The sequence below is a fragment of the Vanderwaltozyma polyspora genome, genomic scaffold, assembly GCF_000150035.1.
Source record: "Vanderwaltozyma polyspora DSM 70294 KpolScaffold1008 genomic scaffold, whole genome shotgun sequence".
NCBI classification, from domain to species: domain Eukaryota; kingdom Fungi; phylum Ascomycota; class Saccharomycetes; order Saccharomycetales; family Saccharomycetaceae; genus Vanderwaltozyma; species Vanderwaltozyma polyspora.
The window spans coordinates 19,765-41,268 of record NW_001834623.1 but is presented as its reverse complement, the minus strand read 5'-3'; the positions used below and the strand labels follow the sequence as shown (position 1 = coordinate 41,268).

Here is a 21,504-nt window from a genome sequence, read left to right as displayed (position 1 = left end):
GCACATTTTAGCTTACAGATAAAATAGGATATATTCAAATATATTTTAAACTGAAGATGATGCATATATTTATATATTTATATCTATATATATTACTTTAATTGTTTGCTTCAACCACTATAATTTTTCAGTTCGTTAGGATTGAATATTGCGACAATAATAAACAGTCACCACCTCTTTCTGGATCTAGAATGTAGTTGTAATAATTACCGTCCGAGGACACGATTCTAATTGGTTGCATCTTCATGAGTTTAGGATTTTTAGACTGTGATATGTTGGACGTGGTATCTTGACCTTGGTTAAATAGTTCAGGATATTCAGATGAATCTAATTCGATTTCTTCACCAAAACACGATATGCTTTTTATCTGACCACCAGCACCCGTAGAATTACCACCGCCTGAACCTGTAGTAGGTAATTTGAAACTTGCAAAATGCCTTGAAGATTCTAAGATAGATGCCACTTTTAGTGGGAAAATTTGGCCTAATTTTTTTGCTGCTTGTCTAGATAATTGTTGAGACGATTTTCTGATCATACGACCCACTGTACTTCTTGATGTATCTACATGCGGATCTTTAGATTGAGACTCCGTAAGGCTTTCTGATGATAGATTGGTTACAATTTCAGAATCTATATTGCCAGCATTTAAAGAATCATCATCTGTGTTATTATTATTATCATCACTGCTAGTTTCCATAATTTTCCCCAATTTAAAAATATGAACAGTTTTGCTTGAAGATGTAGCCGCTAAAAACTGGTTATCTTTGCTAAAGGCTAATGAGTAAACTTCTGTTGGATAAGTACCTCTTCTGAATTGATATATTTTAGCACCGGTTTCGACATTGAAGACTCTTATTATAGTACCTTTTTCGGAAGCTGTTGCCAAAAGAGAACCATCAAAACTCAATGTCAAAGCTGCAATGGGACCTTTATGAGCTTCAATAACCATTGTAGGTTGCAATGTTTGTAAATCGAAAAGTATCACATCACCATTCTTCATTATGGTGCTATTGCTACTTCCGGTTATGCCTGTTTGTTGAAATGATTTAGAATTAGAATTTTCTTCATTATTGCTATTATTATTATTATTATTATTATTATTATTATTATTATTATTATTATTATTATTATTATTATTATTATTATTATTGTTACCGTTATTACTGTTATTGCTACCATCGTAGCTTTTCCCATCTTGGATAGTCTCCAGCGTGTTCCCACTAAAATTAGACCTCTGTTGTGGATTTAAAGGCGGCTCAACTTGAGACGATGAGCTCGATGCAATGGAAATATTATTAGTGGTCAAATTCGATTTTATGTCTGAGTTGATGAATTTTGGAGGTGAAGGATATGCCAGATACATGTTATGGTCAGGAGAAGGAGAAGACGATATCGAAATAATTCCCAATTTATTTGATGTAGTTTCAATAGTATGTAATAACCTCATATTATTGATATCGTAGATATAAATTTGATCCCTCAATAAAACGACTAACCTGGACTTATTCATTTTAACAGAAAGAATAGCAGACGGAAACGTAACTTCACATATAATTGAATACGTCTTTGTATTGATCATAGTTAGTCTTCTTTGAGATAATGCAGGTTGATCCCCCAACCCAACAACTGCTAAAAGGGATGTAGAAAATAACATCTCTACTATAGAATAACTATCACCTTTCCCATCATTATTCAAAGTAACATTTACAGAATCTGATGCCGACACATCTTTCTGAAACAACTTCTTTTGAGAATAAAATTTACCAAAGGGATCACAATTATAAATACTAAATCCATCATCAGTAGCAATGGAAATACAAGAACCGGTCTGATTAAAATTAATAAAATTAATGGTGGGAGGATAATCAATCAACATAACGACAACTAGATAAACATAGCCTGACACCTATCCTAGAATTACGTCTTAAATTCAATTGCTCTTCTGTATTGTCATGAAATGTTACTCTTCTTATTATACAATTAACTTTTTAAAAATGTATATGGTCTTGCTCTCTCTTTGTCCAATTTAAGATTAAATCGCCAAATTGTTGATATTAAAGAGTGGGCATATGCGCAGCGCTACCACTTAATCATGTAAGAGATTAAAGTATTTATGAATTGTTGAAGTTGCTGGCATCAAGGGTATAACATGGATGGAACACAGTGTAAACTCGATTTGAGGAGGGAGAAGATGGTGGAGTTGAGTTACAATTTGTGTTTGTCAAAGAAGAGACTAGTTTACTTGAAGTCTGAGGGAATCCAAAAGAGAAGATGTCTTTTAAACGAGACGAATCCGATAGTCAAAGAACTATTGGTACTGGTGCAACTTTAATATTCCTTTTGGGACTATAAATGAGAGACTTCAGTATTAGGGTTTTTACTTGATGTGTGCAGGTGTGCTTGCGTAGCTTTACAGTTACTGAACAGGTTGGGAGAAGGCTTTTTTGATTTTGGTGGAAGAACAAACTGTCATTCGTCGCATATGCCAGTATCTTTGGGGTGCAGTAGATCACTATTACTTCAACAATACTGATATTTAGTCAATGACAGGGAAAATAAAGGGCTACATATATTCTTTCCCTTTTATTTCAAGTAATTTAAAAATCATATCATGTGATTATCACGTTCCTCTGTATTAAAAATATGGTTGTCTCATTATTTTCAAATTTCAACAAATAAAAAGGTCCCTTGGCCCAGTTGGTTAAGGCGTGGTGCTAATAACGCCAAGATCAGCGGTTCGATCCCGCTAGGGACCATTTATTTTTCCATATACTATTAATTTTTTTTGAATACTTAAAAGGCACACAAACACTCACACACTCACACACTCACACACTCACATAAGTACATGCAACTTGCCTTATCCAGTTTCGCCAATCGACAGCAGTAAGTCTCTAATTCCAACTTTTGTCTTAGTCATTAAATTATACATCGTTTATCTAGTTCTATAGCTGTATATAAGTCGAGAAACAAAACAATCTAAACGCCCCATAAACCAATCTAGTCAGTTCACATTATCCATTCTGTCATAATATAGTTAGCCTATTCTATAACACAGTCTATATTCCTCCATCACCTAGGCTAAACTGGTGGGTCAGTCCTACGCACTATATCTTGCACAGTATCTGATAAATCTGGGAACTCCTCTACAATCTTTTCAGCCAAAGAGTCCCTCAATTGCTTTAAACCATGCATTTTAGCCCTTTGGTATTGATTTGATCGCCTAATTGCTTCAACAAACTCTCTTGTATAGATATCTGGATTTCTACCATCTTCAATATACTGCACCACCTCCAGCGGAATATCGACATTCTGCAGCTGTGTGTCAACTCTATTACTATTTTGATTTAATTTTTTTAACCTATCAACATTTCTTCTCAAATTAGTCACCATCCCTTGGGAAGCCTCTGGAGTCCCAGGGAAATCATAAACAGATACACCTAATTCAATGAACGACTCAATTATGGAAGCAACCTGTTGCTCAGTCTTTGCCAATTCATCTTGTAGTATACTTTCATCCACCATTTTCAACAACGAATCAAAAAATATTCCAAATTTCCAAAATTCTCCTTCAAATAACTTGAAACAAAACCAAACCAAATATAAACTAAACACAGAAATCAATCAAAACACACACACGCACTCTAGAATCCAAAATGAATCGATCTAATACCTCTTTTGTCGTTAGTTTACATCACTTTTCGATCCAAAAAGTGTTAAAATAGCATCGAACTTTTAAATAGGAAATGGAAAATTATCCAGATATCAATTAAAGATATCAATGAGATATGATATTAAGAGAAAAAGAATAAGTCGATGGTAAGAACAAAGTTATGATTAAATGGTTAAATAAGGTCAATTGGAGTGGTGGAATGTTGATCTAGTTGATGGGTCAGTTTATATATCAAATGTTAGTTGGTTCTGGTGTTTGATTTGGGGGTTTACTTGTCTCTAGACCATCTCACGTGGAGTGATGATGATGCAATTTAAATAATGCATCAAACGACGTTAGAGGATTGATATATAAGTAAGGATACTGATTCGACAAAATAAACGTCTGGTTTAGGAGTGTTGTAATGTAAGTTAGGATCGATTTTAATTGGTATTCGTTTATATTTTTTGTTGATCAGGGGGGCAGGGCTTTTGATCTATTTTCTGTTGGAATTTAAGGTTTCAAGAGTCTCTTAATTTTGAAGCAGAGGAACGACTTAATGGAAAATTAGTGTGTTTGAGCAATGACTACTGATAATTGTGATGCGTATGAGTTGAATAATGGCATGGTAGTTAACCAAAGACAGATTGATCATTGGAATCGAGCTCTCAAGGAATTGGAATCTCCTTTGGAGATTTTGAAATGGGCTTTGGTCACGTTTCCAGGATTGTTTCAAACAACTGCGTTTGGACTAACAGGTTTGGCAATTACTGACATGCTCTCTTCATTGACCAAATATAATGGAAACAAGATGGTAGGATTAATCTTTATAGATACCTTGTACCATTTCCCTCAAACTTTGGATTTGGTTCAAAAAGTTGAAGATAAGTATTATGCAAAGTATGGTCAGTCTGTGAATATTTTTAAACCAAAGGATTGTGAAACTTCTCAAGATTTTGTTAAAAAACATGGCGATTTCTTATGGGAGGCTGATGATGAGAAATACGATTTCTTGGTTAAAGTAGAACCTGCTCATAGAGCTTATGAAGAGTTACATGTAGCCGTGGTGCTGACAGGTCGCAGGAGATCTCAAGGTGGTTCTCGTAGTTCGCTGCCATACATCGAAATTGACAAGATAAATAAAGTATTGAAAATTAATCCACTAGTTAATTGGGATTTCAATGACATTAAGAAATATATCGATGATAACAATGTCCCATATAATGAATTGGTAGATTTGGGTTATAGATCTATCGGTGATTACCATTCAACAGCACCGGTTCAAGCTGGTGAAGATGAAAGATCAGGTAGATGGAAGGGTAAAGCAAAAACCGAATGTGGTATTCATGAAACAAGTAAATTTACCAAATTTTTGGACCAAAATAGTAGAACTTTATAGACTTTTTTTTTATTGATATTTAGTTTAAGCTTCCAAGAAAAAAGCAGTAAAAGTTACTTGAAGGAAAGAGGATTCCTAATCAATTAAAACATATTAAGGGTTTACCAATGTTTTCAATTTTGATCCTTAATATAACTCTCATTCTCTTAATACAAAGAGCCGACATACAAGAACAACATTACGCTTCTTAAAATCAATCTTGTAAGGTAAACTTTTTAAACTCTTAGCTGAGTACTCTTCCTAGAGACAAAGGCAAAATTCACATACAACCAAAATTTAAACTCCTGATGAAAGGAATCTATTTACAAGATTAGATCATTATTAAGCATTATCACTAAACTTAGAATCTGACACCATCCCCTAAGTTCTAGAATCAAGATAATGATTTTGATCTTAACGATTGCAAGCAATATTTTAACAAAAGCTTCAGAATGACTTATTATAAATTAAATATACAAAAGTTTATTCTACATAATTTCAGTTTAAAGGGTTTCATTTGAGAAAGGGTTGGGATTGCAAATAGTTACCATATTAACGTAATCTGGATTGCAAATAAATACAGATGATAGAACAATTAGTTTGGAATTTTCTTACTAAACAAATAATAAACGGACTCAAACCAAAAATTTAATCATTTCATAGGACGGTACACTTTCTCTTCTTCTTCTTATCTGAAGAATTCTTCTTAGCTTTACCATTTTCCTTTGATTTTCCCATTAAAGAAGCTCTAGTAGCGGCTTCAAATACTTCTCTAACACCATAACCAGTCTTTGCTGAACATTCAAAGTAACCGGTGGCACCAATTTGGTCAGCAACGTCTTGACCTTCGGAAGTAGCAACAGGTTGTTGACCAGCTTCTCTCAATGCATTGATGGTGTTTGGATCATTTCTCAAATCAACTTTACAACCAACAAGAATAATTGGAACACCTTGACAGAAATGTAAAACTTCTGCAATCCATTTTTCTTGAACATTTTCCAAAGAATCTGGTAAATCAATTGAGAAACAAATTAAAACAACGTTTGAATCCGGATATGACAAAGGCCTTAGTCTATCATAATCTTCTTGACCTGCAGTATCCCAAAGGGCTAATTCAACACGACGACCATCAACTTCAACATCGGCAACATAATTTTCAAAAACTGTTGGTACATAAACTTCTGGAAATTGTCCCTTAGAAAAGACAATCAACAAACAAGTTTTACCACAGGCACCGTCACCAACAATAACTAACTTTCTTCTAACACTTGATACTTGTTGAGACATTATTATTATTATTTATTATGAAAAATTATGATTTCTTATGGGCAAAAAAAATAGTATGATTATTATGAAATATTATTATGATTATTAGTATTATAAATATGCAAATTCGAAACCTTGTCCAGTACAGCAATATATGTAATTGGTCTCAAAACAAATTTTAATTTTCTTTTTTTATTTGATCCTTGTATATTTATTTATCTTTGAAACAGTAAAGCTCGACTCGGGATTGTGATTTAACGATAATGAACAAATTAAACACAACTTCCAAAGATATAGCAACAGATTAAAAAGAGAATATAGTATATTTTAATAGAATCGAATAGCTAAAACCAAACAGAATAAAAGTATATCAGTAAAATTTCAATAATCTCTTGGTTGATTCCCTTTCTTTGATTTCCAAACAGACAAAAGTTAAAATTTGTAAAATTAGAATCCTTGCAGTAATTAGCCAATCGAGAGAGAAAAGAATAATAAAAAAGAGGATAAAACAAACAATCAATATAAAATAATCAGAATAAATACCTTAGATCAATTAACAAGTACTACTTTTATATAAATTACAACCATTCATCTATAAATATCATTATTATTACTATTGTTATTATCACTGTTGATTGTTATTATTTCCTTGTTGCTTCAATGTGATATTTCCCCCTCTCCCGATATAACAAAACGTTGAAAATTGAAAAATCACGAAATCCGGGTAAATCACGTGATGATAATCATGCTGATCATGTATTTAGTTATATAATGGAATGAATGGATTGACCTCTGTGGGGATTACAGTCTCTTGAGATTACGCACTGTTAGTTGTTAACAGTTTTTCGTTTAATCTCGTAATAATTATAATGATCTAAATAATGTCTGTATGATATTTTATTAATGCTATTAACTTCATAAAATCATTTTAGAGAGTATAGTTCACTGAATCCTTTTCGAAACTTCCTTGATTGGAAACTGGCCAATAACCAGACTCTGTGATTTGATTCCTGAAGAAATTATGTTTAAATGAAGGTATGTAGTATTTCTTTACCGTTGAGTTCGTAGCCTGACAGTTTTTTTGGAATTGGAAAACCGTTTGATCTTGCGTTAAAACGTACAAGTTCCCGTCATTCTTGTCATAAGTAAGGTTTTTGACTAATTTCTCTATCGGAACTACCATATAATAGTCTTTACCCTTAAGGATTTTGTCCTCAAATTGCTTATATTTCCTGTCTTTTAATATTTTTTCGAAATGCAGCTTATCTACTTGATTCCACAAATTAGTGCTCAAACTAGGGGTCTCAAGCTCTTCAACATATGAAAAAGGATATGATGAACTAGTATCGGGCCTATTGTCCTCAGTAATTCTTGATGATACTCCCGTATTTCTCACTCCTCCTGAAATGTAATCATATCCTTCCCAATCAATTTCATCGTCAGTGAAATACGGCTCTTCGGAAAAAAGATCTATTGGATAACCATTGTCATTATTAATGGGATTATCACCACTCTCATAACCTACATAAGAAGCATCCTCATTCGAAATGCGTTTATCTGGCGCATCAAATATATGCTGACGATCTTCTCTTTGAACATTGTATAGCGATAAATCTTCCTTAGGTGTCACATCTGTAAAGATAGTTGTATCAAAAAATAGAAGTTCCGACACATGTTCAGATCTACCTTCACACCTCGTAGCAACAACAAAACAATTTTCATCAATTGATTTTATTTTAATAATATATGAGCTCAGAGGTATTATAAATTCAAGTAACTCCAACTCTCCAGAGGCACAGCTTTTACTAAAATTTCTAAAGCCATACAACTTATTCCACTTACTCGTAGTAAATATAATATTTTCACCACACACATCAAAATCAGTTACCAAACTACTACCATTGAATTCCAATGTCTTCATAGGAACAAACTGTTCACCCACAACATTGAAACAATAAAGTTTATCCATTACAACAGTTGAAGGATCATTAGAAATATTCCTATCATAACTTGGAAATGAGCCATTGGCAAAAATATAAATATTTCCATTTGGTTTTACAATTATCTTGTTATTGATTTTTAGATCAAAACTGTAACAGTTCAGCTCCGTTATATCAATCCCACCACGCCTTGGATCGAGTTTAACTAATTTTATTGCAGACTCAAAACTAACGAGAAGCAAAATGGTGTTCGAACCTTTTTGAGAAGGCAATTCCAATACATTGGTAAGTTTTGAACCACCTATATTCATCAATACCGTAGCATCTAAAGATACACTTTTACCGTCTGCAAGCTTCACACAATCCCACTCATTGGATTGGATATTTGTAACGATCAATCTGTTCATTTTTTCCACATAAATAAATTTCTTTAGTAAGCTTCTTGTAGATTTTAATAAAAAATTGGACAAATTAAAGGTAAAATATGCTGGATCTAAAACGTGAAGTCCGTCAGCAAAAAGAACATAGAACATTTTTGATGAATCATCGACTCTTATGTCTAATATTGGATTAAACTTACCTGAATAAGGAACTTTTAATTCGTAATGGTATGAATTTTCTTCATTTTCAAGATATACTACTGCAATTCTAGAAGATGAAAAAATCAGATAGTTATTCTTACTAACTTTTCGAATCTTACTGACTCCAAATCCGTGTCCTTTCCAGGTATAAGTGAAATCTGATTTTAAATTGGTCGACACTACGATGCTATCATTATCCTTAAAATAAATGACTTTAGGTCCGTCTATGAGATAAGAAATTTTATTATATTCCAATTGCACAAATCTAGTGCCATCCTCACTTAATACCTTAAAAAAATCTTCATTTTTATTATTTTTAATCTCCTCAAGGTTTTTTGATCGCACTATACACAAATGATCATTTATTTTCAATGCGATAGACTTCTCTGATAAAAGTACAAAATCCTGGAAAACTGCTTTAGTAAAATTTTTTAAATTGGCAAACTCCTTAAATTCACTTTTATCTCCTAACTCTTCAATATCATCGATATGCCAAACTTGATCCTTCTCCTTATTCCAAACAATACATTCATTTCCCCAATAAGTTGTTCCTTCTAATTCCCATGATGGGGAAAACGATTTTTTCGTCAAATCATCTTCATCTAAGGAATCAACATACACTGCTTTTGTAGAAATTTGAACCATTCTAGCTTTAGTGAAATAAAATGCTAGAGTTCCACAACTCGTTTCACATAGAAGATCATCCATATCTATCAACTGAGGCCTTTCATTAGAAATCTCTAATATATATGCTCTTGAAACAGAAATAGAATCAGTTGCTACTATTAAGCAACTTTTTTTATATTCCAAACTGGTAATGCTATCAAATATTTTATCTTTAAAATCATCGGGAATATTATTATGATTGATTACAAAGAATCGATTAAATATTTGGAATTGATGGAGCTTAAAATGAGTATGGACTTTCCTTATTCCAGTTCTCATACTCAAGTTGGAAATTGCCATTGAAGAGGTTAACCATAATTCAGAACACTTAAAATTTGATCTAGAGGGAACACATAATAAATCTGTATTTAATTCACTAGAGCTATCCAAAGTGTGTTTTTTCACTATACCATTTAGTGACATATTCGATCTATTTAATTTTTGTTCCGTTAGTTCATACAACTGTGACAAATCAACGGTTAAAGTCAAAGTGCGACCAAAACTAATGACAATAATTTCATAAAAATTGGATTCTGGATTTAAATTGATTTCTGATTTAACTGGACAAACATTTAGAAGCCCTTTAAATTTTGTTAAGTAAAAGAACTTGACTAAGTTATCGGGAAACATGACAGCCATGCATATGTTTCCTGATCCAGTAAACATCAATGTACAGTATTCTGCATTCTCAAATCTTGATTCATCAATAATTTTCAATTTATTTACTAAGAGTGGCGCTTGAAAGAATGATTTCAAGCCACGTAGCTGCTTATATCTAAAATTCTCAAAGGAAGTTTCACCTGACATAATCTGATTTGCAGACACTAAAGAGATTGAATCAACCGAATAGACCAATACATTATTAGATCCAATTGGGATACATTTGAGAGGTTCGTTAGTATTCAGTAACGTTAATTGATGAACAGATTTCGATTTTGGTTCTGAACTATCCCACTCTATGCAAATATAAGCTATTCTCCCAAATCGAATCATTGGTGCGAATACTATGTAATGTTTTTTCTCTGAGTGCAGTGTAATATTTTGTAAAAATACACAATCTATTATTTTTGTATTCTCCAAATCCAAGTTATTCACCAATTGAAAATTTAATTCATTTTTGAATTGGAAGAATTTTAGTTTCCCTAATTCCTTATTCACGGCAATGAATTGTGAATTATCGAAATCATTCAAAACCAAAGTCCATTTAGAATTACTCAAACAGCCATTACCTAATGTCCAATATTGTAATAATATTAATTTACTCAGATCGTCTGAATTAGGAATCAAATTTAGTAAAATGCCATTATTTTCCAATACTAATATACCATTATTTAGGTTTTGATCAAATGCGTTTTCATATATTTTACAGTCATTGATGCCATACTTAAAAAGTTGCATTTTTAAACTTCCTACTTCAAATATAGAATTCTCCGATACTAGTAAGTAAGTTTCTTTAAAACCATCTAATTCTTGTTCTGTATCTTCCTCAAAACTTTCATCATCTGTTTCCATTAAAGGAGAGTATGGACCGCTTTCAATCTTTTTATCTTCTTGATTTTGACCTAGTAGTTCTTCTTCTATGGGTCTACTTTTTCTTTGCATGAGCATATCAATTTCTGAGTCATCCAATGTTTCAGAGTCCCTTTGTAAGCCAAAAATATCAGACACCCTGGCCTTGTTTTTTGAATAATATTCAGGTTCTGTTTTACCTATTCTAGTCCTCAATCCATTTAGTAATTCTTGGTGTTTTGTCTTGCTCTTCGTGACTCTCATACGTAAACAGAATCGAGGTATTCTACCATCTCTCTTTTCTATAAAATCGAAATGTGGATATATATTTTCAAACAACTTCTTTTTATTTTTAAAAGATGGACTTTTCAATATTTCCCACTTATTCGTTTCTAAATCCAATTCCCTTATATCAGATAACCATCTTTTCTCAACAAATTTCTCCACATTAAAGTCATTTATATTATCTGGACTTGTTAATATATTCATCTCAATGTATGTCAGTTTCTTACCAGACCCTGTCCAATATATCAATCTAAAAAACTAAGTGATCCATATAGAGATGAACTCTCACTTAAGTACAATGTTTTTTTACCAATGATCTCAATAACTTGGAAGGCAATAACTTGAACTACACAAGTAAACACCATACTTATAGCGTCTTTATCATTCTAATTGGTACTGCATTTTAAGGTATTTACAACTTTTAATCATTAAAATTACATTTCATATAGTTTTTGTTCGGGCATCGATTAAATGAATATTTCAATATACCTTTTCTGTGATATAGCCAATTTAGAGAATTTTAACCAGAATTAAGATATATTAAGAGAACATCTATAAATATTCCATTATTAACCTTATGGATACAAACCACGGGATATATACATAACATATATATATCTGGGAATGCCTTTTCACAGTTATACTACCGTCTCAATTCTCTGGCAAACACAATCCATAATATTATAATCCTTCGCTCATTGCAGTGAGCTAAACCAACATTGCATACTCAAATCATAATATAATATCTTTCCGTAACCTACTAAATCAAATCAAATGTAGTTTGAACTTGTTTACTGATAATTCCTTAATATATAGACTTATAAGTAAGGTTCCAGATAATAGTTGACTCTAAAATAATAGCCAAAGTACAGTCGACAACAAAATATACAACATGTGTATCCTACACATTCAACATTAATTACCATTTTCCAATCATATACTATTTAAAAGGGCCTTTTATTTAAAGTATATGTATATCTTCTCATCTCTCCAACAGATATATCTCTTAAATATCCATTGTCAAACTGACGATCTTGTTTCAATAACATTGAATCCTCAACGAGGTCAAAATATTTGTGAATTCCAACAAATTAGGAGGAACTAGTTACATTAATTTCCTCTCTTTTGTTTTGCTTCTTTTTATAATCAAATGGTTGTTAAAAGATTATAGTTAGCCGCCCAATCGTTCTTTTTAAAGCTATATAAAATCAGCTTTATAACTTCATTTGAAAGTTATTTAACAGGATCAAGAAAGATTAACAAACACAATCTATACAACCAAAATCAATGTGTCAAGGCCCTGAGTGGGTTTGGGAAATGTGTTGTTGTGTTTTGGAATTTATTAATGATTTGATAGTTGCATTTATATTCAAGACTGACTGTAGATTAGCTTTGTAAGTCTTTACAAGATATATTTTGGTCATCAAAGTGATATTGAATGATGGGGAGGACTAAAAAGAAGAAATATAAAAAATGGAGAGTACTTTATATTCACATGAATTTCCAATTGTGGTAATGTAGTAATTGCAATGAGTTCATGAGAATCGCCATTATTGGATAGAATCCATAACCAAGCAAAAAAGATATTAAAGAAATGGTATCAATTTAATTAAATAATTAGCAGTGATATATTACTACAGGATGCATGAAGTGAGCATCCTAGTTGAAGAGATACCAAATACCATCATTAAACCTTTAGCTGTTGAATTCTCCTGTTATATGCTGTATTAGATATGTATTCCTTATAGCGATGCTATTTGAATATATAACAAATCACGTGATACACATATTTTTCTTTAGAGTTTTAAACTTAACTTAACTTAACTGCTGCCAAACTGAAGTAGCAATATGTATTTATCATTTGAAATCGGGAATCGAGAGCTACAATTGAGAAGATTCATTTCATCTAACAACAGTGCATCGAATCTAGTTATCATCGAATTGAGTCTGATCGAGTATTTTAAAATCAATTCATAAAGTGTCTGCCAATTTTGTACTGCTGCGGTAGACAACTAATAATTTCACATCTTCTACTTATATTTTGGGATATTACATGGTATCTTTGGATCTCTATTCGAATTAAACAATAATTATTGTATTGACTAATTAAAAGGAAGATGGATAAGGTTGATTCTGAGTTTGGTCCATTAAGGAAGTCCAAGGGAAAAGTTGATTCGAATAAGATCATCGATGATATAAAAGTCGATCATGAACAATCTAATATTTTGAAAAACATTAGTCTGATACCGATCAAACGTAATTCAGAGGACACAGATTATGATAATAAAGATGGTGATATTTCAAATAATTTAAAAAAGAGCAAGGTGACAACAAATAACATGGATCAAGAAAATGAGGCAACTACGAAAAAGGATATGGAATCTAGCCCTTCAAGTTTGATTTCAAATACACATGCGAATGTAGAATCTGACTTTATGAAATTGAAGGAATATTTATTAAAGCAAATATATCATACATTACCTCTACCAGATACACATATTTTTACATATTTAAAAGATACTGAATCTGAAATTGATAGAATATTAAAACAATCAATAATTCAAAAAGAATCACACTCATGCATACTTATAGGACCAAGAAAAAGTTATAAAAGTTTTCTATTAAATCACCAGATAAAAAAATTGTCGGAAAACTATAAACAACAATTTATAACGATTAAATTAAATGGGTTTATTCATTCTGAATCAACTGCAATCAAAGGTATTGCTACTCAATTAGAGAATCAATTATATAAAATTCATGGTAGAAAGAAAGATAAAAAAAAGTCAGAAGAAGAAGAAGAAGCTACAATTAGTAGCGGTTCATTAACTGAAGTTTTCGAAAAAATTTTGAGAGTTCTAGATACTTCAAAATCGTCAAAACATAGCTCCAATACTAAAATAACTGTCGTCTTCATCTTCGATGAAATCGATACATTTGCTGGTCCTGTAAGACAAACTTTATTATATAACTTATTTGATATGGTTGAACATTCTAGGGTCCCAGTTTGTATATTTGGTTGTACAACAAAGTTAAACATATTAGAATACTTTGAAAAAAGAGTAAAGTCAAGATTTTCCCAAAGAATATTATATATGCCACAGATAGAAAGTTTACAACAATTCACAGATACTACAGAAGAATTATTAAAAGTACATAAGTTAAATGCTTTCGAATATTCACAGCAATGGAATACATTTATATCTGGCGAGTTAAAAAATGGATCCTCACCTCTGTCAAAACTAGTCAAAAAAGACTACGAATTATATAATTCCATTGTACATTTAAGACACTCTCTAGTACCAACCATTTTTAGAGCAACATCATTTTCTTCCTTATGTGAATACTTTAAAAGTTATAATGTATTAAACAGATATGATATGAATCAAATGGATGATTCGTTGGTAAAGAAAATAAGTTCATTATCAGATCTAGAACTAGCATTCTTAATTTCAATTGCAAGAGTTAGTTTAAGATCAAGAGATGAGACATTTAATTTTAATTTAGCTTATGCTGAATACGTCGATATGATTAAAATTTTAAATGCCAAAATCCCAACGCTAGCACCTTCAGCGGCAAATGGTAAAACCATCAATTTTGATAACACTACAAAGATTTGGAGCAAAAATGACCTAAAAAATGTATGGGAGTCACTTATCTCATTAAACTTTCTAACTGAGAAAGGTGATCTAGGTCTTAGAGAAACTGCAATCGCCGTATTCTACGCAAGTAATTATCAATTCCATGGATCTACTATACCATTTGATCTAAGAATTTTCCAGTCACAAGTTACCTTGCATGAATTAAGGAAAACAATACCTAAATCTTCATTGTATTATTCATGGACTCAGTTATGAATAATATTTGCTATGTCATCTAGATTAATTCTCATTTATTGGACAATATAGAGATAATAATTGTTATTATATACAATGTCTAATGTTAATATATATCTATTTATCAACAATCTCGATTAAGTTGTAATATTATATTATACTGTATTATATTATTCTTTTTGTTTTGTTATATTCTATTTTATTTTATTTTATTCTATTTTACGCACTTAGTAATTTATACACGACATTTGATAAACTTAAGCAATTGGTTCCAACGTGGTACCCTTTTTAATTGTAGCCCAACCAATTAAACGCCAATGCTTCTCTATACGTCTAGATAAAGCAATCTTTTCATTAACTTCTGTACAAGCTGGGGATGTTAATTGTAATCTAGCCATATCCGCTTTAACAGCGACAACACGAGCACCTGTGGCAGTCGAACCAATATTAACCATCAGCACTTCATTTAGTTCCAATTTTCTAACTTTAGCCTGCTTTTGACCATCTGTTTTGACACCTAACAAACGACGCAATAAGAAATAATTAATTTCAATATCTGTGTAAATACTAGGTAGATGACCTTTAGCACCAACCACTTGACCAACTAAACGATCTGCTCTACATAATGTTGGATCAACTTTAGTACCAACACCAATCAAACCACCAGGGACTGCGAATTTTAAATCATTTTGTTCAGCAAATAAAGATACAATGTTAGAGAAAATTGGCTTACATTGAATTTTACCTTTATCATCCTTAGTGACAATACCAGGTCTAATTTCGATTTCATCGCCTAATTTGAAGACACCGTTCAAGATAGAACCACCAGCAACACCACCCTTTAAACCATCAATTTCAGTACCAGGCTTGTTAACATCAAATGAACGAATAACGATCAAACGTGGAGAGATCATGAAATCTCTTGGTGGGACTGGAATTGTCTTAACAATAAATTCATTGACTGCATCGATGTTGTATTTCAATTGAGCAGAGATTGGAACAATTGGAGCACCATCAGCAATAGTACCTCTGATAAACTTCAAAATAGATTTTTCGTGTTCCAATGCACTTTCTTCTCTCATTAAATCGACTTTGTTTTGTAAAATAATAACATGTTTCAATTTCATAATTTCAATAGCAGCCAAATGTTCAGAAGTTTGAGGTTGAGGACAAGATTCATTACCGGCAATTAATAACAAAGCAGCATCCATGACAGCAGCACCAGACAACATAGTACTCATTAAAATATCGTGACCTGGACAATCAACGAAAGAGACATGACGAACTAATTCGTAACGACCATCACAGCCTGGTCTTTGACATTTTGGATGAATTTCTTTGTCAGATTTGAATGATCTGTAACAGTCTGGTTCTGGACATTCTGGATTTTGACATTTATATATTTTTGCATTAGCATAACCCAGCTTAATAGTAATATTACGTTCCAATTCATCTTTGAAACGAACAGTTTGAACACCAGAAATGGCTCTAACAACAGTAGACTTACCGTGAGCAACATGACCAATAGTACCAATGTTAATTGTAGCTTGTCTATTAATAATATCAGCAGACAATGGATTCAATTTTGTAAAATCAGGGTTTTCAGGTTGTTCAGGTAAACCACCACCTTCTTCGAATTCACGTTTTCTTTGTTCTTCATCAGCTTCTTCATCAACACCAGTAAACATAACTTTCTTCTTTGGCTTCTCTTCTTCTTCCTCTTCTTCTTGAACAGCAGAATCTAGTTCCATTTCTACGTCATGCTCATATACAACATCCTCCTCAACATCCAAATTACCATTGATAATAATGGTTGGCTCTCTATCTTGAAAATCTGTCATCCTTTTAATTTAACTAAAATGCTTCCCAGGATCTTAACAAACACTGACCTTCTATTATTCTGGACAATATAATCACTACTATACAATGAAAACTCCAACGGAAAGAACTGAAAGTTAAGAAAATACTAATAGCAAAAGATCAAAACACTTAATGATTCCCTTTTGAATCCTTTAAAGGTCTTAATCATCTAGTATCTTAAACTACTGCTGTCAACTTCTTCTTATTAGAATTTTTCATAACTAAGGTTTCGAAACTTTTGATACCAACACCTTTACACCGCACATATAACAAACCATAATATATGTATCTGACCATAAGTAAGGTTCATACTTAGATGAACTGATACACACACAAATGCCACTTTCATGCACATATTATAATTACAATTAGATATCCAATATATATATATATATATAGATATATATAGATATATACAAAGTAGATTATATATACTAGTTTCATAACGAAGGATAGAAAGCGAATTCATTCATCAACATGTCGACATCTTTCCAAACAAGATCTGATTCCCAGTTATCCCAAGATCCCATGATGGAATTTGGCGAGTCCTTTAAAATTTGTGAAGAATTCTGGTTTATTAAAGTATTTATGTCATTAGAGGGTGTTTCTCCAGTTGCCTGTAAAGGAGGGACATCACCAATTATATTTATTCTTTGACGGTCTAATATATCCATTGGGACCTGAGCTATTGATGTCACTGTTGCTGGTGCTGACGTTATCGATCCTTTTTGTTCAATATTGGATACTTCACCATTATTATTATTTTTGTTATTAAAACTATTAAGTTGAGGTGAAGTTGTCGATGCTCTTACCGGTAGGTTATTAACTCTTCCTGTATATGGCGATCTGACATTTAGGATTCGCTTCAAGGACAAACCTTCAGTATCACTATTTGGTGTCCCGATTGCACCTTCACTGCTTATAGTACTGGCATTAATAGGGTGAGGATCCAATGGAACGGTTCTAATAATTTTTCTTGCTTTTTCTTCAGGATCTTTTAATCCTAGCAGCTTTTTATCATTTCCATTTTTCAAAATCTCAGTATTATCAGTGCCTTTCTTTGCTTTAGAATAGAGGGCTTCATCTTCCTCATCATAATATTCTGATTTTTGTTCCTTTTCTCTTTCCAATTTCGCCATCCCACATTTTTGCTTTAGAATATAGAGACAGTCAAAGAATACACTTACTGACATTCTTGATTTAATAATCAGCCCTAAATTAAAGTCTTTTTGAATAAGTTCATTGTCGCGTAAATTCTCCTGTTTCCATCTTTCTGACATATTTGAAAATAAACTCCAAATACTTCTCATAATACCTGAAGATCTATATGCCATATCATGTTTCAAGACAGAGGCATTAAATGTCAACATTACAGCTTTTTGATAAACTTCTCTGCCTTTCGAAACATCCAGAACAGATGACAAAGAAGAGTGGGAGAGTTTACTAACCACACATGCTGCTTGCCAAATATTCAATACAAATACACCAGGAAAGTATTTTATAATTATGGCATCATATTGCCACATTCTATTTGCATGAGATAGCAAAGAAATAGCAGCATTATATGTTTTAACCAAACCCCGTTTGGACTCAAAGTTTAATGGTGAACTACTCAATGCATTTTTATCATTGTCCAAATCACTATCACTCATCGTTGCGTCAGTGAAATAATATGTCAATAAATGAACTTTTGTCACAAGTAATAGAAATTTCCTTATATCATCTATATTGCTTTCTTTTAGTTTTAATTCAACTTGATTCAAATGTTGACCTAGCACATTTAGAAGAGACTGCTTTTCATCTGCACCTACTAAACCAAATGTCTCAGATGGATTTGAATTAATAGTAGTAATGATTTCATTTTCAAAATGTGCAATTTCAGCCATTTGTTTGATTGCAGTTGGTATGTACTGGTTTGAAGTATTTGAAGATAAAGAAGTCCGAGTTGCATTGATTACAGTATGATCGAATGAAACATATGCTGGAAACCCAAATGATGATGCTATTATTTGGGATACAATATTACAAGAAATCCATGTTCGTACTTTTTCATTTCTCAGTTCAGAATTTATAGTGTCATATTCCTTTGAGAATTCCGCAACGTTAAGACCTACTCTAACAGCTTGGAACATTGCAGTACCGATTGTATTCCAAGATGTATCTGCACTTAATGAAGATGTCAGTGGGGGCCAAAAAGTATACAATAAGAACGCTTGTACAGAGTAAACCGATGCAACGTTTAATATAGGTTCTTCATTGTCGGTTGGTGTATATCTTATAATTGGAGAAATTGTAATTTCAGCTAGAATTGATTTTACTGATTCAGATAATTTTTTCATTAATTCAGCAGATTTGAATTTACGTCGTAGACCAATTAATAGTATTACCCAAAACAAACATGGTGACAAATTATATATTCTTTCAGCACCTTTAGAAAGGTCAACTACGGGAAGGAAAGGATGGTATTTAGTAGCAAATTCTTCGAATAATTCTGAAATTTCTTCACTACTCATATAAATATCACCTAAAGATTTTGGCTGACATTGTAATTGATCTTTTGTCATTTTATATGATTCTATAATGATATTTTTTCTTTCTTGATCATGTTGTTCTTGTTCTTTTGGATTAGTATTAGCTGTATTGAAGTAAGCAGATTTATCAAGACCTTCTTGAATTGGAGCATCTAAATTTGCTAACCTCAATTTTTCAACTTTATCCTTTGTAAAATTTCTTGAATCTAATAAATTCATCTGTTCTTCTTCAATTTTTTTCATAATTTCATCAGCACTTAGATTACTCAAAGTTTTTGTTAATTCTTTGAATCTTTGTTCGATAGCTTGATTTCGAGCTCTTTTATAAGTTCTTCTATAATCTTTTTTCAAAATACATTGCAAACCTTTCTTTGAACATTTGGTGCATGGATCAGGTGCCCTTTCCACAGCATCACATTTTGATTTTTGTTGTCTACACTCCACACAAGCAAATTTTTTCCTTCTAACTGTTCCTACAATACTAGTATCCCCATTTTCAATGTTATTGCCCTCTCTATTACTATTGTTCACTGGGGTACCATTATTACTGTACTCTGAATCGATCCCTGCAATATATTGACCGACATCCATTGCATATATACCATTATCTGAATTCATATCAATATATGAAATATATCACAAACATATATGGATAATAGTTTCAATATATACCCCTAAAATACAATTACTACTCTTCTTGCCAGTATCTTGCCTTTCTAAACCTACAAATTAAAAGCTTATTTTACAATTCAATGTCCTGTAACCACTAGTCAATTAATTAAACACGATCAAAGGTAAAAAAAAAAAAAGTAGAATTAAAATGCAAAGGTTTTAGACAAACCACTCCAACAACTACCACTGAAGGTAATAACAGCTACAAACTAAACAATCATAATCTCTTCCAAATCAAATTTACCTTAACCTGAATCCCATTCTTTTATGACTGATCTATAAAATGTGTGTTCATCTCCTGTCCAATTCATCTTGTCTTCCCTTCGAATTCAGTCATCATCATCATCGCCATTTACTCAATATCGATGCTTCTGAAAGCTTTTTAAAGATGGTTGGTAGTCTGGTGGTTTGGCAGTCTGACCTTGGGAGAACTTGGCTGGCTGGCTGGCTGGCTATTGGTTAAAGAACGTTCGTATACGACTGGAATGGGCCATTTCGAATTTCGAATTTCGAATTTCGAATTTTGAAAAAAAAGTGCGAAGAAAATAGCGGAGAAGAAGCACAATAAAAGGAAACTAAACTCATTTCGGAAAAAAAAAGAAAAAAATTTTGATCTCATCTCGACCAGCTGCCATATAAAAGGAGATGAGTTTTCTTTCATTAAATTTGGAAGCTCCATTCTGTTAGTAGTTGATCCTTCCCGAAAATAACAAGGCCAGTGTGCTCATCATCAGCCATTAACCATCTATACTGTCATTACCCTTAGAACTGCAATTGAGGAAGGGTATTTTGTTTTTTAGTTTAAGAAAGAAAGAAAAATGGGTGTATGGAAAAAATTTAAGAATCCCTCAGAAATGTCAATTTGTTGTGGGTGTCTGTTTTCCAAAGATGGCAGCTTAGGGCTTGACAAACCAAGCCTTAACTCCATTTTGCCTTCCAATAAAATACCAAATAAAGGGATTGGCTTTGTTAAGCCTTTACCCTAATTGGGAAACCTATTGGAACAATATTTTTGACATGGAATCCCGAAGTTTAAGGAAGAGAAAATTTTAATTACGGTCTCATAAGAAAAGAGGTTAGGGGTTAAGATTTAGTTTAAGAAAATGTTAAACCCTGCTTAATTCCCCCCTTTGGGCATAAAACCCTCCAAAATAAAAGTGGCCCCTTCAACCAATAAAAAAACGAGAACCCCTTTCGCCCAAGAAAACAAACAAAAGTTTTGGCTCTCCTCCCTGAGATGGTGAGGGACGCTTATCCTATAGTTGTGCCTTTTTACCATCATAGCACGAATTCGAAACATACCCACGCTAACAATTATTTAATGCGTT

At 32.3% G+C, this 21,504-nt stretch overlaps 8 protein-coding genes and 1 non-coding gene across 9 annotated transcripts; 3 read left to right on the top strand and 6 right to left on the bottom strand.

Annotated features, from left to right (window-relative positions):
- Positions 1–127: 127 nt before the first annotated feature.
- On the bottom strand, positions 128–1,876 carry ATG18 (phosphoinositide binding protein ATG18; the record flags this gene model as incomplete). Its single annotated transcript, XM_001643490.1, has 1 exon — positions 128–1,876. One exon carries the CDS (start codon positions 1,874–1,876, stop codon positions 128–130), a length of 1,749 nt encoding a protein of 582 aa, XP_001643540.1.
- Positions 1,877–2,682: 806 nt separating this feature from the next.
- Positions 2,683–2,756, top strand: Kpol_1008trna1. The gene has a single exon. It is a non-coding gene; the product is annotated as a tRNA-Ile (tRNA).
- A 325-nt stretch (positions 2,757–3,081) lies between these two features.
- On the bottom strand, positions 3,082–3,525 carry NUT2 (mediator complex subunit NUT2; the record flags this gene model as incomplete). Its single annotated transcript, XM_001643489.1, has 1 exon — positions 3,082–3,525. One exon carries the CDS (start codon positions 3,523–3,525, stop codon positions 3,082–3,084), a length of 444 nt encoding a protein of 147 aa, XP_001643539.1.
- A 710-nt stretch (positions 3,526–4,235) lies between these two features.
- Positions 4,236–5,051, top strand: MET16 (phosphoadenylyl-sulfate reductase (thioredoxin); the record flags this gene model as incomplete). The annotated part of the gene is made up of 1 exon (XM_001643488.1): positions 4,236–5,051. The coding sequence occupies one exon, from the start codon at positions 4,236–4,238 to the stop codon at positions 5,049–5,051; it is 816 nt and encodes a 271-aa protein (XP_001643538.1).
- A 636-nt stretch (positions 5,052–5,687) lies between these two features.
- Positions 5,688–6,317, bottom strand: Kpol_1008p17 (Rho family protein; the record flags this gene model as incomplete). The annotated part of the gene is made up of 1 exon (XM_001643487.1): positions 5,688–6,317. The coding sequence occupies one exon, from the start codon at positions 6,315–6,317 to the stop codon at positions 5,688–5,690; it is 630 nt and encodes a 209-aa protein (XP_001643537.1).
- A 907-nt stretch (positions 6,318–7,224) lies between these two features.
- On the bottom strand, positions 7,225–11,481 carry MMS1 (Mms1p; the record flags this gene model as incomplete). Its single annotated transcript, XM_001643486.1, has 1 exon — positions 7,225–11,481. One exon carries the CDS (start codon positions 11,479–11,481, stop codon positions 7,225–7,227), a length of 4,257 nt encoding a protein of 1,418 aa, XP_001643536.1.
- A 1,913-nt stretch (positions 11,482–13,394) lies between these two features.
- Positions 13,395–15,134, top strand: ORC4 (origin recognition complex subunit 4; the record flags this gene model as incomplete). Its single annotated transcript, XM_001643485.1, has 1 exon — positions 13,395–15,134. The coding sequence occupies one exon, from the start codon at positions 13,395–13,397 to the stop codon at positions 15,132–15,134; it is 1,740 nt and encodes a 579-aa protein (XP_001643535.1).
- A 236-nt stretch (positions 15,135–15,370) lies between these two features.
- Kpol_1008p14 (eukaryotic translation initiation factor 2 subunit gamma) lies at positions 15,371–16,954 on the bottom strand (the record flags this gene model as incomplete). The annotated part of the gene is made up of 1 exon (XM_001643484.1): positions 15,371–16,954. The coding sequence occupies one exon, from the start codon at positions 16,952–16,954 to the stop codon at positions 15,371–15,373; it is 1,584 nt and encodes a 527-aa protein (XP_001643534.1).
- A 459-nt stretch (positions 16,955–17,413) lies between these two features.
- LEU3 (leucine-responsive transcriptional regulator LEU3) lies at positions 17,414–20,122 on the bottom strand (the record flags this gene model as incomplete). Its single annotated transcript, XM_001643483.1, has 1 exon — positions 17,414–20,122. One exon carries the CDS (start codon positions 20,120–20,122, stop codon positions 17,414–17,416), a length of 2,709 nt encoding a protein of 902 aa, XP_001643533.1.
- Positions 20,123–21,504: the final 1,382 nt, after the last annotated feature.